Raw genomic sequence first — 17,935 nt, forward strand, 5'->3', positions numbered from 1 at the left:
ATCAAGTATATTAATATTTATCTGTTGGGCAAAAGTGTGTGTTGTGAATGAATATTAGTGAGAGATATTTAATTAAAATATCTGATTGAAACATGATCTTTATAAAGCTGCTTATCCATCAAAATTGGACTTAAGCCTGAAGACCTACGAGTCAAAATCAACAACTAGTGTTTCGTCATAAATTATGATGAAGAAACACTTTTCAGCTTTACTGAAAAATGATACAGCGAGTCCCTAAAAGGTAAAGAATTGGGAAGACAGATAAGTGGGGAGGGGTTGTCAAAAATCAGTACTACCAGACCCCAAAAGGGACTTCTGTTCAGCTATAGGTTTCTTCACTGAGGACTCAGTCCGTCTTACTTGCAGGACTCCTTTCCGGCTACTGGAGGGTGCTAGCTCTTTTCCTAGCTGACAACCAACAGTATCTATAAACCTTCCAGACCATTTAACTCTCAATGAGTAGTGCTGTGTAACAAATGGTTTATCATACATGTTTCCATACAATGAATTTCAATAATTAAAATGTAAAATGAATATTTGGAATGCGACTTAGCATAATATGTGCACATACTGACTTGAAATTGCACTGAACAACTAAAGCAGATTTATCGTTCCATAGTGATTTACTCGGTCATGTCAGATTAGTAATATGGATCTGTTTAAAAACACGATAATTAAGACAAGCAGGATAAATTAATCAACTTACAATACAGTATGAGCTGCAATCAAACCCAGGAAATAACAGTAGGAAAATCTTGGTTCACAGATCTCTTTAAAACTGCTTTTATGCATAAATAAAACCTTAAAATGTAGATGGATTGCATCCAACAGAACTACTGTAGCTAAAAGTGATAATGATTCCAACATTTTTCAAATAAAAGTTAAATATTTATAAGCACCCAACCGCATTTCATAAATCACAAACTATTATTATTTTATTTCTGAAGCTTCCTGGCACAGCATGAGGACTGAGCCACAGAAAGTCAGGAAAGAAAAAAATATCCTTTTAGGAGCATGAATCAGACACGAAACCGGAGCAATCCAAGAAAACAGGCCTCCAAAGAACATTCCATATGGCTTTCCCAGGAATCGCACTAGCTCGGCGCAGATCAAGTCATGACCGACAGGCGACTTTCGGCCACATGCATTCCTAACCCTCACCCGTGAGCGACACGAGGCAGGTGTTTCGTTATAATAGGGAGTAAGAACCCAGTGAAAGTAGAGTGGTCCCTACCTGTCAATTATCACTGGATCTGAGGGAGTCTCATTTCGGTTGCCACAGCTTTTCTTGTCACAACAGCGGCTACGGAGCAAAAAGCGAGAGGATTTAGTACAGCCATTACAACGTGAAATCATCATTGAGGCAGACAGAGGTTCAAATTGCTGGGTTGCAAATGCTAGAATTACCACAGAGCCATACCTGGCAATCAACGAATCCCTGGGACAGAAAATTCTATTTGGGTCACCTATGGGTTAACGGCCAGGCTTAACCTCTCCCTGGAAAAGCAAAAGGGACCATCCGGGAGCCAGGGCTGGCAGCCCTAAGAGGGGGTCTCCCATCGCTGCCCGAGGTGCTGGAGGGTTCCCTGTGAAAGGCATGACTGTCGCATCTACCCAATGAGAACATTCGGGGTTGTGGGTGGCTCAACCGTTCTTTCCTCAGGATCCCACTAATTGTGCGGAAGGCGTCAATAATGAGGTCTGAGTGATTTCTCCCCCTCCAGTCATTTTGTGTTAAGTAGATTCCTTTTCCTTCCCTTTCTTTTTTACGGGAGGCATCTTCTGTTGCCAACCACAGGCCTGCCAAAGCCCTAGAGCTGTAAGTGTTTGCTTTAGAACCATCTTCGTGAGGATAAAAGTGCAACGCAACAATTAAGGCAAACGAGAAATGAGATAAAAGGAAGTGGGGATCAGCATGTCCTCTGGCTTCTGTGCCCCGCGCTGGCCGCCACCAGTTTTCTGCAAGCACCGGGGACAGTCGATCGAAAGGCTAGCATGGCCCTGGCAGTGGGCTCTCTTTATTAGGTCAGAAAAAGCAGCCATGGGCAAGAAAAGCACCCACTATCCAAATCCCGCCCCAGCTGTGACCTTAAGACTGTCAGTGTTTTGGGGTTTTTTTATACTAAGATGCTTCCAAAGGGTAAAAAATTATGACTTTTGAAAATTACCTGTGATCAATGGAAACCTATCCATCTGAGACTTGTTTGCAAACAAAACGTGTCCACTGGGAAGTCTACACCCAGGGGCACACTATGAAAGCAACTATTTGATCAGTCAAGGAGGTAAGGAAGTTAACCAAGGGTTATACGTTACCATGACCACAAATAATATGCATTTTTCTTCCTCTTTCTTACACAGGCACACACACACATTCGACTTAGTGAATCACAGAGCCTAAATTTAGAGCTGCTAGAGAGAACCAAACACTGAACTTCACTTTCAGGACCCAGAAATATACTTCTGCATCGGGAGACGTTCACCAAAGCCGGGAAGTCTATTTCCCGGCTGTAACTATATCCCTGAGAAGAGAATCAGCTTCCAAATTTGGTGCTAATTCTGCTTGTCTTTCCTATGTTCAGAAAGCAATAGCAAGAAGTGTATCTCCACTGTCAAAGCCCCAGCTAAAAACCACGCCACCACCTATAGTCCTTGCCTTTCTGATTCTGAGGGAACTGTTTCCTCCAGGCCTGAGTTCTGCTAAACCAGAACTCTGGGGATAGAAAGCCCTTTAAAAGGGTCCAAATGCCTAAAAGACACATGAAGGAATAAGGAATGAGAAGTACTGTGGTTGGGATGAATGCAAAAAAAATAGGTTAAAAACTCAGTGCTGTCATCCCTGAACGCTGATCCTCTAAGCTCACATTTCAGGGGCAGAAGAGCACAGTGGTTAAGAACATGGCTCTGGAATCAGACAGAACTACCTGTGTCACCTTCGGCAAGGCACTCCCCCTCAGAGTCTTAGTCCCCTCATTTGTAAAATGGAGCAATTGTTGTACCAAACTCTAAGTGGGGAGGCACAGATTCAATGCGATGAGGGTGTAAAGCCGGGCTCCAAGACTGGGCCTACTAAGCGCTCAGCATCACTGTCACTCCGGGCACCTGCCTCCTCCAGCCTCCTCCATCACATCTGAACAAGGCTGCCCTGTGCTCTGCCAAAGCGGCAAGTCTCCAAAAGCAGCCCATCCACAGAACCCCTTTACCCAGGGAGAAAACCAATGAGTAGGATGGCTTATTTCTCTTTACTGTTTTCCATTTCTTTCTTTCCTTTTCAAAACAGTGAGTGGGCAATGGAAGTCCCCAGGGGCCACACCCTCACCAAGGTCCTTCCCAGACTAAACGCCCCCCAGGGGACTCCTCCAATTTGCAAGATGATAATTGTGGAGTAGAATCTACACCTCAAGCTTATCTGATTCTCTCCCTCCCCACTGCCACCACCCTGGTCCACGTCATTTTCATTTGTCCTTGGACTCCTCCAGTGGCCTCCCACCTGGTCTGGCTGCCTCCACTCCTCACTCCCTGCAACAGCCTGAGGATCTTTTCAAAACCTCAATGGGACTGTGTCACTTCACTGCCCAAGACCTTTTCGTGCCTTCCACAGCAGTTAGAATAAATCTACGGCATGACATGATACCAGGCCACCTCCCAATCTCCTGTCACTCTCTTCTGACTTGCCAACCTGCAGCCTCGATGGCCAATTTCAATCTCTCTGATGTGGCCCGTTCAGTCTGACCCCAGGCCCAGGCCAGGGCAGGCCTCCCACCTGCCTGCTGCTCCTTCCACCCTCCCTGCTCTTTCCTCTGAGAGGTTGGCCCTGACACCCGCCCTCAATCGAAGTTAGGTTTCTCCCGGTTTTTCCTCTCATGGCACTTAACACTATGTAAATTACATTTTTACATATATACATGATGTCCCCAAAAATGCATACCCACACTTTGAATAATTATAAAGGCCGTGTTTATTAAAACACATTTCATTTTCAAAATTGAGCTATCAGCTGTTAAAGTGTGTATACATTTTGGGTGGACACCCTGCATTTGTGTGTGTTTTTGTTACCATCTTTCTCCACACACACACGCCCCCCTCATTAACCCATATCCTTCACTAAGGAAGAAAATGTTGGTTGTATTTACCTACGGAGCAGCATAAGGCCTAGCATAGAACTTAGAAGCTCAAATATTGGGTTGGCTGATTGATTAACTTCATGATTGAATATAATGTATTGGGGGAATGCAATCCAAGAAAACAGAAAGGTGACAGATAAAGAAAGCCAAGCGGACCCTCAGGGCAGGCACTGCTGATGGATGGAAGGGTCACCTCACCCCACCCCATACACCAAACCACCGCCCCCAGGCGAGTGCCGCACTAGGCCAGAGATTTGTCCTTTGACTTAAGCACTGTCCCTATCTCCTTAAAATGAGAATGCCTTTGAGAGAAGCCAGAGGAGCTGAAGCATAAATGAGAACCACCCTCTGTGCTGTGGCCCAAGGGACCCAGGGGAACAGGTCCATTTGGAGAAGAGAGGTGTAGAAGGAAGGACAGGAAGGGACTAAAATGGGGGGGGGGGGGGAAGAGAAACCAGAACCAGGGGGCTGCTGGAGGTCACCTAACAGTTATAGAAACTTTAGGCAAGGGATGAAAAACAGCCCAACAGGTTCCTGTCTCCCCGGCCATGTCATAGCGTCACACAGTTTTCCCAAAATGAGATGCGTGGGCCCTGCTCTGCACCTGGGGTGGCGACAAAATAGTGTCTATGGTATGAGCCCACTTTAAATATATATGTGCATGTGTATGTGTGTGCACACATATATGTGTGTACATATATTATATACAGGTACATGTGTATATGGAATTCTGTGCAGCAAAAAAGAATGAAGGTGGGTTTTTACACAAGATCATGAAAAGAAGTCTACATTATATTGTGAATTGAGAAAAACCAAGTTGCAAAATAGTATGTATGGTATGGTCCTATTTCTGGGAGAAAAATGTGAGAGAGAAAGAGAGATGGAGGGAGGGAGGGAGGGAGGGAGGGAGGGAGGGAGGGAGGGAGGGAGGGAGGGAGGGAGGGAGGGAGGGAAAGAGGACTTGTGGCGAGCTTGGTTCACACCTTCACTTCACTCAAATCTCTGCACTAAGTTTCTGCGTTAGAAGGGCCCCCCTGGCCACTGGAGCTCTCTGGCCCCTCATTCTGCCTCACTTTCCTTCCTAGCACTCCCCAGATTATATTTCATATTTATTTGTCGTCTTCTTTATTGTCTGACACTCACACTAGAATATAAGCCCCACGAGGGCAGGATCTTGAACTTTTTAATTCACCTTTATATTCCCGGCAACTAGAACAGAACCTGGCTCGCTCTAGGCCCTCGGAAAATATTTTTTGAATAAATGAATGGACACTTCAAAGCCGTAGCCTGCAGCGACTGGAATGAGAATGGGGAGGAATGGAGGGTACGTATTTTATTTAAATACATCTTCACTCTTCTGCTATGCAGTGCATATTACTTTCCCACTGAAAAATTAAAAGTCAACTGTCAGTGAGAGGATGGTCTTCCCTTAGACTAAGCTGACCTTGAGCCCCCTGTAGCTCCCTAGCTCTAACCCCAGCGCCAAGCAGAGCAAAGACCTGCCCTTCTTCCATGACTGTTTTCTGTGCTCTGAGCTGGACTTCCCCTAAGTTTCTTCCACTGAACTCAGAAGGACCCAGAAAGGTGGGCACCAACCTCCACCATACACAAGATGGGCATCAACCAAGGGTGGTTGAAAAGAGCACAGATTCCCTTATGTTTAATGCAGAAGAGGGCACAGACTGAAAAACTACAGTACCCGGGACAACAGACGCAAGAGCATTTCAAAGGAAAAGTCACCGCGGTGGTGAAAGAGCTCGTGGAAATCATCACATTCTCATTACTCTGTGATGGATGGGGCTTCGTCTGTTTAAAAAGGTGTTTCTCAGGCTCCTACTTGTGTGTCAGGCACTGTGCCAGGCACAGACCTGGTCTTGGCTCCCTAAAGCAGGTATCTGTAGCGTGGGGTGGGGGGCTTGGAGTTTCCTAATTTGTTTTGTCACAGGGCAGGACTCCCACTATTTGCCATCCCTTCTCAACCTGCAGCGCAGCTGGCAGGAGAGCAATGTGGCCCATCACAGGAGTGGGTACCCGGCGCCTGATGTCGTAAGTACACCGTGGACTCAAAACAGCAGCCCTTTCCCCAGCAGGCTCGTGCGTCTCCTGGACAATTCTGCACACCCAGGGAAAGGCAAACTTATGAGTCCCTTCCGTAGCAGCCTGACACAGGTGGCGTATCTCCAGTGAGCTGACACGCAGCTCCATAAATCACGGCAAGGAATGGCTAGATGTTTCCTAGTTGTGAGACCTGCAGGTCCTCAGCTTAGGAGCATGCAGCTTCCTCCTATAAGCAGAGGCTCTCTCAGCTGGAGGAAAACACCATATCAATCTCTAAGCTTTACAATAAAAAGTAAAATATCTTGCCTGTTTAGCCAAAGTGGCTGGAGAGTGAGATATAGAATTATCAATAGGATAAGCTCATTCTTTCCCTCAGTTTACATACGGTGTCAATTTTCCCATTCTTAAAAAAAAAAAAAAAAAAAAGATTTGCTCCATTTTGTTTCTTGTGTTAGTTTCTTTGCAGTCCAACTCTCTCCTTGACAGAGTCTATCAATTCTTGCCCCCTTAACCCCATAAAAACTGGCTTCATTCACCAGTGGCCTTTTGCTGCTTTTCTCACTTCATGTCCACCTGGAGCTCCCTGGCCCTTATATGGATGGCTCCCCATCTTTGAAACTCCCTCTTTTTATTTCTATGCCCTGGATGCTCGAGGCTTTTTTCCCGAATTCTCGGGCACACCCTCTCTCCTTGCTATGTGTGATTTTTCCCCAAGAATGTACACAAGGACCCCTCTCACTCTATTCTCTTACCCTTGCCAACTCCTCGTAAGCCCATGGCTTCAACTCTCAGCTCTGGGAAGAGACCTCTGAAGTTGGTTGTCTTTCACCCTGACTCTCTTCCCAGCTCCAGGCCACAGGGCCACCCACCTGCAAACCTCTCCACAGAGAAATCTTATCTGGACCACCAGCAAACAGGCCCAAATACTTCTCCATGCATCCTCTGAAATCCCCGCCCTGTCTTACCCTCCTCCCCATTTCTGCAACTACAACCCGCCTACAGGTATGTCCCGCCTTCTCTGAAGAGCCACAGTCCTTTGCCTCGGCTCCCGTCACAGTCAACCCTTCCTACAGTGCAGTCTAGTTATCTGCCTACAGGTCTCCTCTAATCTGTCAGCTCGCCTACTGCAGGGCTCAGTCCTTTTAGGCTCGGCATTCCACAGTGCTTGGCACACAGTAGGTAATAAACGAATGAATGAAAACATCCTTCACCACCGCACCTACAAATGCTTTTGTAGACACTTCACTTCCTTTCCAAGTTCTCTTTGCAATCTCTCACTCTAAACAACCATGTGCCAGGTACCTAGCTAGCTAGACACTGGATACTGCTCCTCTGGCTTCTACTTCTGCTTCTATTAATATTAATGTTAATACTAATACCACAGCCACTACTATAAATAATAACAATAGCCATCCAGTACTCTCTGTGTGTGAGGTGCCATAATAAGCATTTATGGGGATTATAGCATTTAATCTTAACACCTACCGATGAGATAATATTTTCCCCCCATGTTACACCCCCATGAACAGCTGAGGCACAGAGGGAAACTGAATAACTTCCCTGCCTTCCAGCCCTTAGCCCAGCCAGGAAGACAGGCCGTGGACTCACAGTCGCAGTGCTGAGTGCTGCGAAGGGAAAGCATGGGACACAACAGGAATGCCTGACAAGGGGTCTAGTTCAGGACAAGGGCCAGGGGTGCTTTCCTGAAGCAACCATGCTGACGGGGGGATCTGAAAGGCAAAATCGGAATAAGCCAGCAAAAGAGGGTAAAGGAAGAGACCTGATCAAGGGGAAGGCTGACCCTAAGAATTAAGTCATGCCCCCCCCCCAGAAGCCAGGCCCTGGTGACGGAAAAAGGCCACTGTCCCCAACAGAGAGCCCACCCCCGGAAACCACCCGGGGCCCTGGAAGGAGAGCAAATCTGCTTTGGCCCTCCTGGGGGCTGGGAACTACCTCCCAAGTGTAGTTCCTATGTTCCATTCATATTTAAATACAGGATGCACTTATAATCAAATCTCTATGGACTCCAGCTTTAAAAAAAAAAGTCCTTCATGGGGCCATATTATTTTAAGACCTTAACCACCAGGTATTAGCAGAATGTAACAATAGAATTTAATTTACCAAAAATGTAGAAACTCTCCCAGAATTCCACGAAAGCATGCTGTGCCACCAAGTCAAAGAGGTTTAGTCTCAGAGAGTGGCAGCAATCGTAATCCAAAGGAGGCAAGTCCTTTCGTCGGCTTGTGCCGCGGCGTTAGCCCCACAACAGAACTAAGTGGATTTCTTAGATTTGCAACCACCTGAGACACAACTTCCTTCTTTTCCTTTCCTTTCTTTCTTTCCCTTTTTTCCTTTCCCTGCAACAAAACAGAATCATCCCAAGCCCTTTCCTGTCGATGTAAATTCCCTGTGTCTCCTTTACTATCGCTCCAACGCGCTATAAATATACAGCTTTCGTGACATAAACGCAAAGTTTTATTGTGCCGTTAGCCTTGATAGAAAGCACAGCGGAAAGTTGTTTAGAAATTAAATATCTAAAACATGCTATTTTAGAATCCAGGGCCCTCACTATTTCATGTCTGCAATGAAGAAATTCCATCTTGGGGAGAGCAAGCTGTCTTTCACACCATATGGCTAATGGTGGTGCATAGCAATTAGCCAGGCTGATTAATGGTGAACAGACTCTAATTTTATGCTTATAATTGAGCCTGCATTTGCACCCCTGGTGCAAATTCAGCACATCCCAACTTCCACTTACAACAGGCAAGAAATCAAGAGAAATAGAATGGTGTGGAAAGTGAGATTTTTTTTTCCTAAAGCCCCCTAAAGAGCATCAGATTTGCAATTTAAAAGACTGTTAGCCACACAATAGATGACAGGTTTGTGTAATAGGGTCATGGCGGCCTAGTAAACAAACAGTACCCCTTACACATCTATAGGCAGCCAGGAAAACCATAATCTGTAACATTAACAGGATGACATTTTGAATATGGCTTTTCCCCTCTCAGCCACGCAGTACAAACATCATCATTTGCCTTCAGTGGCTTGAGAATTTTATTTTTCCTATTTTTATGTTTCTGAAAAATAGGAAGAACATCAGCAGTAAAGCACAGCAACCAGCATAATAAGATACTTTGGACCAATGAATTTTAAGAACAAGAAAAATATAAACTGCATTAATAGAGGGTAGGCTTGTGTGTGAAAGGCATAATATATCTTTAAGCATTTCAAGAACAGAATTATTTCTAGCAGAGTCCAAACGTGCAGATCTGAGATGCAAATCTATGATATATAGATATTAGTTGGCCTATTGGTTGAGATCCATCTTCCTGTCTGTCTCCTGTTTTGCTAGAATCACATGTAATAGAACACTGAAAATTCATTCTAATGACATGCTAATTGTGGGAAGCTAAAGTACAGTCTGGAGAATAGAAATCCAAAGGAGGTCATTTTTTAATGATTTTACTCGCTTAAATCTGAAAAGTGCAACTCGGCTTTAATCCTACAATTTCTGTATACAATATAACACTAATTTTTGCCTAATAATATCTTCTAAGAAATCTATGACCATGTTTTTGGATTTTGCTACTGCTTTAGAGTTGAAGAAAAGCAACCTGTTTTTGGAATAATTAACAAGTTTTACAAATCACTGAAGCAAAAACTTGTGAAACTCCTGTATATTTTAGACTAATACACTAAAAGTATTTTTTTTTAAAAAAAAAAGAAAAAAGGAAAATTTTAGATACGTACATAATTCTAGATAAAGAAGTTAATATCCGAGATATCAGTAAGGAAACACATTAAGCCCTTTCTAATTTATTTCCAACTGTAGAGTTTAAGACTGATTTCCCCACAAGTCCGTGAGCAGCAAATAAAGCCCACCCATGCTGAGGCTCTAACAGGACTGGTCAGCAATAGTCAGGAGCCAAGCATGCTTGAGCCAAGCCTGAATGGCTAACAAAGCAATTAGTAGCCTTTCTCTGATGCATAGTGGCATCTTCATGCTTTATCCAATTACCCTGAATATATTGGGAGCAAAGTACCAGCGTTGTTTTATGAACAATAAGAATCCTAAACTGCTCGCCCACAGGTGGAGGACAGGCTGAGACCATGGAACTGAGTGTGGTCCACGTGCCTGTCTTTAAATGTAGCTTCAGTAGGATATCAGTCAAAAATAAAGACACTCATTTGCAAGTGACATGAATTTGTATAGCTTTCAGGGACTGGTCTCTGTTACCCTTCCAAAAGCTCGCTACCCCTCAGAAATATTAGCTACATTGTCATAGTTATACACAGGGTAACTAAGATTAAGAGGTCAGCGTCAAGGGGGGAATGAAAGAAAATCCACGCTCAGTTTAAGGAGGAATGCTGCCTACGTGAGGACATCCTATTTGTTGTTGCTGTTGTTGTTGTTAATCTTCATTGGAAGATATTATTTCCATTTATTTTTAGAGAGAGTAGAAGGGGCAATGGAGGGAGGGAGAGAGAGAGAGAGAGAGAAACATCGATGTGAGACACATCGATTGGCTGCCCCCTGCACACCGGGACCGAACCTGCAACCCAGGTACCCGCCCCCAACCAGGAATCAAACCCAAATCTCTCTCCCTTCCATGTGTGGGCCGACACTGTAAACACTGAGCCACATCAGCCAGGGCCAGAAGTCCTATTTTTAATTGGGAGAATTGAAAAGGGGAACTATATCTTAAGTCTTATCAAAGAGAGGCTCCTGCTGACATCAATAGAACTCTAACTCATTTTACTAGCAATGTGGTTGAGTGCATATATTAACACTAAAAGGGTTATATTGTATTTTATTCCATTGAAAGGAAGTAGGGGAGGGTACCGCTCTGTGCCCATTAACAGTGTGATATCAAAATGGAAATGTATGTCTTACAGGATGAACTCTGATAAATAATTGAGAACCACTCTGATGCCTGACAATTTAGTACCAAATATTCACATCTATCGGTTCTTTTTAGATTGTCTAGTAGAAACGAGATAAATGTGTCCTCCAAAATAAACCTGAGTTCGCCTAGACTTGAGATACAAATTCATCTTCTGTCTGCTAATTAGAGGGAGAGAACGGAATTTCTTACCTGCACATGATCTCGTGTGTGAGCAAGACTCGGCACATTTCTGGGTTCTTGTCTTGGCCTTCATACACTATGGCCTGTAAACAAAGGCAGGATTTGAGCTAAGAATGGAACCAAGTAGCAGAGAACAGACTATCACAGTGGAGTTCCTGACCACTCCCCCACTGCTGCAGGCCAATTAGCTTTCAGGAGCCTAGAGTCTCCCTGGGCTGATGGTTTCAAGATACTTTGTTAAGGATCAACCCAAATTGAGTGGAAGGGGCCTGTCAACCACCTTAGTATGACACACATCTTTGCATCAGTGTATGAGATGGGTGACTGTCATCAACACAACCACAATTCTCCTCTCAATTCAGAATAAAATAAATCTAATCAATGACGAGGGGGGAAACCCAGCAGATTTAGCAGACTGAGATACTATTGATTTAAAATACCAAAAAGTGCAGAGATCTGTATGTATCTGCCACCTCATTTTACTACTTCTAGCCCCAACATGTAGTGTTCTAGAGGTGAGCAGTAGAAAACGAGTGGAGGCATGATCAATGAGTCCCTTCACTCACTGTCTCCTCTGAGATGACTCATCAATCAGGAAAAACCCTCCTTCCCATCAGCAGGCTGAAAACACGTGCTCTCCAGGGTGTATACCCACCCAAACAGTAATGCTCATCAGCATATGTGTGGGCTTAAGCCACACAGCCATCTCCTTAAACTAAGAAGAATTACATCTGACTCTCAAAATCTGGAGTCCCAAACCACCTCCCCAGCCAAGATGTTTCTATCTGTTTTTAGTAACGTGTGTACAAACATTTTGCTTAAGATCACTAGGAAGTTTCCCTGAGAACTCAGCTCCCTGGAAGATCTACACGTTCATACCTGAGCCAAAGAAAAACAGCTACTGGGAAAGCATTTGGGATACAGTTTAACTAATTTAACACTGTATCACTGCATAATACTAATATAACACAGCTTCAAATTGTTAATAAAATTACTTTCACACATTCACATAACCCTTGATTGCTTGGTGATAAAACTATTTAAATTAACCAGAGACTATCCTTATTTAGTACATACAAATGCTACAGTAACTAACTTGTGGTTAGTTGGCTCTAATATGCTTCGTTTATGAACCTGGGACTGAAGATAATGAGGAGAGCTTAAGACACTTTGTGTGGAGACCCTTGAGCAGGCTCTGGTTAAGATACCTAATACCATTACAAAACAAAAGTAGCAACAAATTTAAAAATGACAAAAGCACCTGCATAAAAGAAAACATTTCCCTATACCATTGGCCCATTGAAATGATTTTTTTCATGTCTAGCCTATCATTTTTAAGGTGTTACTTTGACAGAATTTTAGACTTACAGAAAAGTTGCAAGAATATATAAGAAGGCCGAGATACTCTTTACCCAGACTCCTCAAATGTTTACATTTTACTAAATTTGCTTTACTCTTTTCTCTCTCTTCTTCCCTGAACCATTTATTAGTAAATTGCAGACACACCCTAAACACTCAGCATGTATTTCCTTAAAACAAGGAAATCTCTTACATAACCAGAGTACAAGTATCTGAATCAGAAAATTAACATTGATACAATACAATAATCTAATCTACAGACCTTATTGAGACTCGCCAATTACCCAATAATGTCCTAACAGGAAAAAATCCAATAGCAATCATTGCATTCAGCTGCTACGTCTCCAATATGGAATATTCCTGAGTCTCTGCATTTCGTGGCATTGACACTGTTGAAGAGTAAGGCCATTTCTTTCGTAGAACATCCTCAGTTTGGGTTTGCCTGATGTTTCCTCAGACTTAGACTAAAGTTATACAATTCGGCACCAGAATACCACAGACCCACGTGGTGCTGAGTTCTGTTTTCTCAGTGTAAACTAGAACTCACTGTCCAATCTCACTGTCAACTAGTTCCACCACTGGCAGTCAACTCTGACAATTTGGTGAAGGCAGTGCCTGTCGTCCACCAGTGACCATCAGCCAGACTTTGGCCCCTTAGGTAATTCACAACTATCTTCTGGGGAGACCATCTAGATTGTGCCAATATTCCATTTATCCCTCCAGTTTTCATTCTCTAGTTAGGGCATGCATTGATTAGTCTTTCCTGTATTCTTTATCATTATTATTATTATTACTATTATCATTTTAAATCCTCGAGCAAGGATTTTTTTCCATTGCTTTCCAGATAGAGTGGAACGAAGTGGGGGTGGAGGAGAGAAATATCTATATGAGAGAGACACATCTATTGGTTGCCCCTCACACTCACCTAGATCCGGATCAGGGATGGAGCCTGCAACCGAGATACGTGCCCTTGGCCAGAGTGAACCTGGGACCCTTCAGTCCGCAGGCCAATGCTTTAACCATTGAGCCAGACAGGCTAGGGCATCTTTCCTGTATTCTTAAAGAAACTTTTCAAATACCCAAGAAGTTGCTTTACTCAAGAAAAATCCATTAAGCGAATTGAGAACATTTTGAAAATCAAACAATTATATCTGCCTGCTTTATTTACAGAAATCATGGCTGGAAAACCAAAGAAAAGCTGTAAATAAATGATTCCATCTCTCACATCCTCCGAATGGAGGAAACCTGTGGAGTGGGACTCAGGCAGAGACAGTTCACCTCCAGCCTCACCCAAAGCAGTTTTTGTCACTAAAAGGGCTTGTTTAAAAATGCACACGTGCTAGCACGTAAAAGGTATGGGCCAGCAAATCAACAGCCTAATGAGATCCAATACAGGAAAACAGGATAAAAAATTCTAATCCCTCATTTCTGTAAAATCCTACTATCACTACGTTTCGTATGTTCTCTTAATATCCCTGATAACCTCCGTTTCAACTTTAGTTTCTTGTCATGCTAAATTAGTACAAGTAACTTGGTCAGTAAATTCACAGGTATTGATGGGGTTTCCCCTCCTGTAAAAAAAATTTTGAAAAAAGTTTTTTCCTTTGGTGAGGAGGGACTATCAACACATCAGACCTTGTTTTGATTATTTCTAGATGACAAGTATTATTTTTACTGAGGCTGCCAGTTCCATCAAAAGCAGTGGGCCCCTGATGATATTCAATTAAAGATACGCTGCAAAAATGCACGTGACACTCCAAACAGTCAATAACCCACGAACTCCCAGGAAGCCCGTGTTTCCACCTGTGGTGAGGGAACATCATTTGCTGAAGTTCCAGGGTCTCTGTAATACGCCTCTCCACCCAATGCCAAACTGCCACTTGGCCTCTGGCAACAGAGTCCAAATGGAGAATCTTTCTCCAAATCAAGCCGAGACAAATGAAAGCATGAGCTCGGATTTGCTCAGAAACGGTTAGGAGCTCCGGGGAGAAACGAAGCGTGAAGTTTCTGCTGTCCCTTTCCTTGGGGCCTCAACAGAACAACATTTTTCAGCACCTAAACGCAGGGAAAGGCGTGCTGGCTGCTTCTGTGACTTCTGAGTAAAAGCGAATGAGACAGGGCGTCTTCTCGCTGTCCCGCGAGGAGAGCTAACATCCTCCGAACGGAGGAAACCTGTGGCGTGGGACTCAGGCAGAGACAGTTCACCTCCAGCCTCACCCGAAGCAGTTTTTGTCACTCAAAGGGCTTGTTTAAAAACGCACACGTGCTAGCACGTAAAAGGTATGGGCCAGCAAATCAACAGCCTAATGAGATCCAATACAGGAAAACAGGATAAATTCATTTTGGTGAATTTCTCTAAGGCAGAGAGTGTCAACACTAAGACAGACTTTTTAAAAATGCCACCAAGTTCACCCTCCTGCGTAGACACGCAACTGACAACCACACGTTAACTCTCTACCATCGACAGCCGGGACACACGCCAAGGCTGGTTCACAGCTCAGCAAACCAAGACTTGAAGCCTGAAGGGAAGGGGTCCTTCGCCACCAACTGGGGGAGAGGCTTCTGCTTTTCCTCCTGATTTGAATGTGTGCCTCCGAGGGGCGTGGGTGAGGCTGGCTGAGGCCGCCTCAGCTGGGGGATCACAGCAGCATATAAACAGCACGGACTGTTCTAAGTGAAACCATTTTCATAGACAGCTGGTGTAGGGCCCAAACAATGGGACACCAGGAGGAAGGCTTACTTCGTCCCCACAGTCAACCACGCGTCTGCTCCCTGCGAGGAAGGTAGTCTGCTGTGCGAACCACACAGACAACAGTGGTTTAAGTAAATCAATGTGTCTCCCAGGCGTGAGGGTGGGGGGCCGGCTACAGAGATGGGTGGGAGGCGAAGGGGAGGCATTTTAGAAAACAGATTATTTAAATAAGTGAGCGGACGGTAAAGCAAGTTGAAGTTTTAAGCTAAGAAACAAAAAAATACGGCATCAAGTAGAAAACAATGTTTACATTAACCCTACCAATGGCGAGTAAATGCCTTAAGGTGGCAGGAATGCTTGTTCAGGAAGAAAAGTAAAAAAATAAACAGAGTTAACTTCATCTCAACTTTTAAAAAAACCTGGTGAAATCCACACACGAGTTGGCAAAACCCAACATATTTGGAGCGGATTTATTTTTCTGATATACTAGCCTCCCTTTTCTTAGTTAAGCAGAAAGAAAATATGCAATTATTTTTAATACTCTATTACTTTTAGAGTGAGAGGTGTGTTTTGCCCCCAGAATAATGTTTTAAAATTAACAAAACAAAAAAAGAAAAAAATAGGAATTGTTCAACTTTCGCATCCTTACGCAACAAGGCAGGAGGTTTACCGTGAGAGGGTCAAGTGCCATCGGTTTCAAATGCCCGATTATAAATTAACCTGTAACAGCTTTGAAAGGAAATAAATCAGTCAATAGTGAAGATGTGCCTTGGCTGCCACTGTTTTAGAAGGCGTCTTGGGAAGTGCGACCCATCCCTGCTTTTCTAAAATATCACTGGGTTTTAAAAGTTAATTGAAACTCACTGTGGATAAAGACCACACAGTAAAACGAAAAATGCGCGGTGAACGTGCACCAGGATCACACTTCAGTAGGATGCCGAAGGAAACACAGAGAATTAAGCAGGGCTCTCTTTGTTTACTTTTCTAACAGTTTTAACTCTCTGTGCTCTTTCCCGAAAGAAACAGGATGGGCAGAACATTTTTACTTTGGTCCGTCAAAATCCAAAAGGGTTTTAGAAATGAAATGTTTTTATTAGTCTTTTTCGTTTACAACTGAACAATAGGAGGCTCCTCATCGTTAGTTTAGAAAGACTAAAAGAAAAAGAGAGAGAGAGAGAAAGGTTATCTATAGCTAACCAAAATTCCTAATTTCCCATTTAAACCAAAAGAGTAACCTTGAAAATATGTCACTTTTTTCCACCTACAGAATTAAAGCTGAACTAATGTGTCACCTTAAAGAATCAGTTCATAAAAAAAAAAAAAAAAAAAAGAATCAGTTCATGAATGTGCAAAGTACCTCCTTCAACCAGAAGTGCAGTGCCCTCTACATACAAATTGTCAACAGGCTTTGGTAGCAAATTACCAAGAATTGAAACTAATCAAAAAATAATATGAACACCTACAAATATCAACACACTGTGCTATGAATCATTACATTCGATCACCAAGTTTCACTGCTTGTCATTAAAAAAAAAAAAAAAAGCTAGCTAATGTGATCCTAGGAATTTCCAGAAGGTAAGGGAGCCCTCGTTAGAAATCAACCTGTGCCAAAGAAAACACTACCAATCTGACATTTCATAAACAATTGTGTCAAACAGCCATCCAACGTTAATAGTGGGGTAAAATAAAAAATTATTTTGCTTCAATTAGCAGCTTGGCTACTGGTGAACAAATTACAAAGATGTAATTTCAGCTCAGCAGCTAAGCGGGCCGTTTTCAGGACTGAATTAGGAAAGTTGCAAAGCAATGATATCATCCTCAGTATGCTGTTCAGTTACATCACGGCCCTGAATAAAAACAGAATGTGTACCAAAAGCAGTTAGCTTTAGAATGCATCTTTTATGCCTCAAAGAAATAAAACCCCTTATGTTACTCAAAAGCCAAGATAAAAACCGAATCATTCTAATAACCCTGTATGATAAAAGATATTTCACTCAGATGATAACTACATTTACATCTATATTAGCAGATTCCACTGGCTTTCTCAACCCAATGGGGCAATAACAATAATAACAACAATATAGTAAAAGCAGCTAATTTATTAAGCACTTTACATGTATGAGTTCATGTAATGCTCATAACAGAGCTTCAAGGTAGGTGCTCCCATTATTTCCATTAGTTTGATTCCAAATGCTTACATATTCTAATTACTCACTAAGACCAACTTATTCTCATTCAACAACTAGATAAACAATTTGCCAACATCCAAACCCTCCTTCCTGCTTCTCAGCAATATAAGTAAAAGCATAAGAACAGTCTAGGGGTGTAGTCATACAAGTTCGATAAACGCATCACTACTAATATGTTCGTTTTTAATGCTGTTCAAACATTCACATGGAAACAGCTCTAGCGTAAATATCCCCGAACAAATGGCTGTATATTATCCAGGAGGGAGCAGTTGGACCGCCAGACTGGGGAAGTACTAGGCCATCTGGCTCCGGCAATCTCTCCAAAACCATCAGCTTTGTTTTCACCCCCAGACTCCAAACAACACATTTTCCACTGTGATGAGTTTACATTTTCCCAAACACAGGTCCTGATCATGCATAAAAATTCCA

General features: G+C 43.1%; 1 protein-coding gene across 4 annotated transcripts in view; it reads right to left on the reverse strand.

The window, feature by feature from the left end:
- The window catches only part of EBF1 (EBF transcription factor 1), a 368,046-nt gene that overhangs the window by 342,343 nt on the left and 7,768 nt on the right, over positions 1-17,935 (reverse strand). For all 4 annotated transcript variants that reach the window (XM_081137080.1, XM_081137079.1, XM_081137078.1 and 1 more), the window contains exons 5-6: positions 11,276-11,349; positions 1,235-1,303 (exon numbers count right to left, since the gene is read on the reverse strand). In XM_081137080.1, the coding sequence (XP_080993206.1) occupies positions 1,235-1,303; positions 11,276-11,349 (143 nt within the window). The remainder of the gene's footprint in view (positions 1-1,234; positions 1,304-11,275; positions 11,350-17,935) is intronic.

Source organism: Miniopterus schreibersii (assembly GCF_964146895.1).
Source record: "Miniopterus schreibersii genome assembly, chromosome: 4".
Classification (NCBI taxonomy): domain Eukaryota; kingdom Metazoa; phylum Chordata; class Mammalia; order Chiroptera; family Miniopteridae; genus Miniopterus; species Miniopterus schreibersii.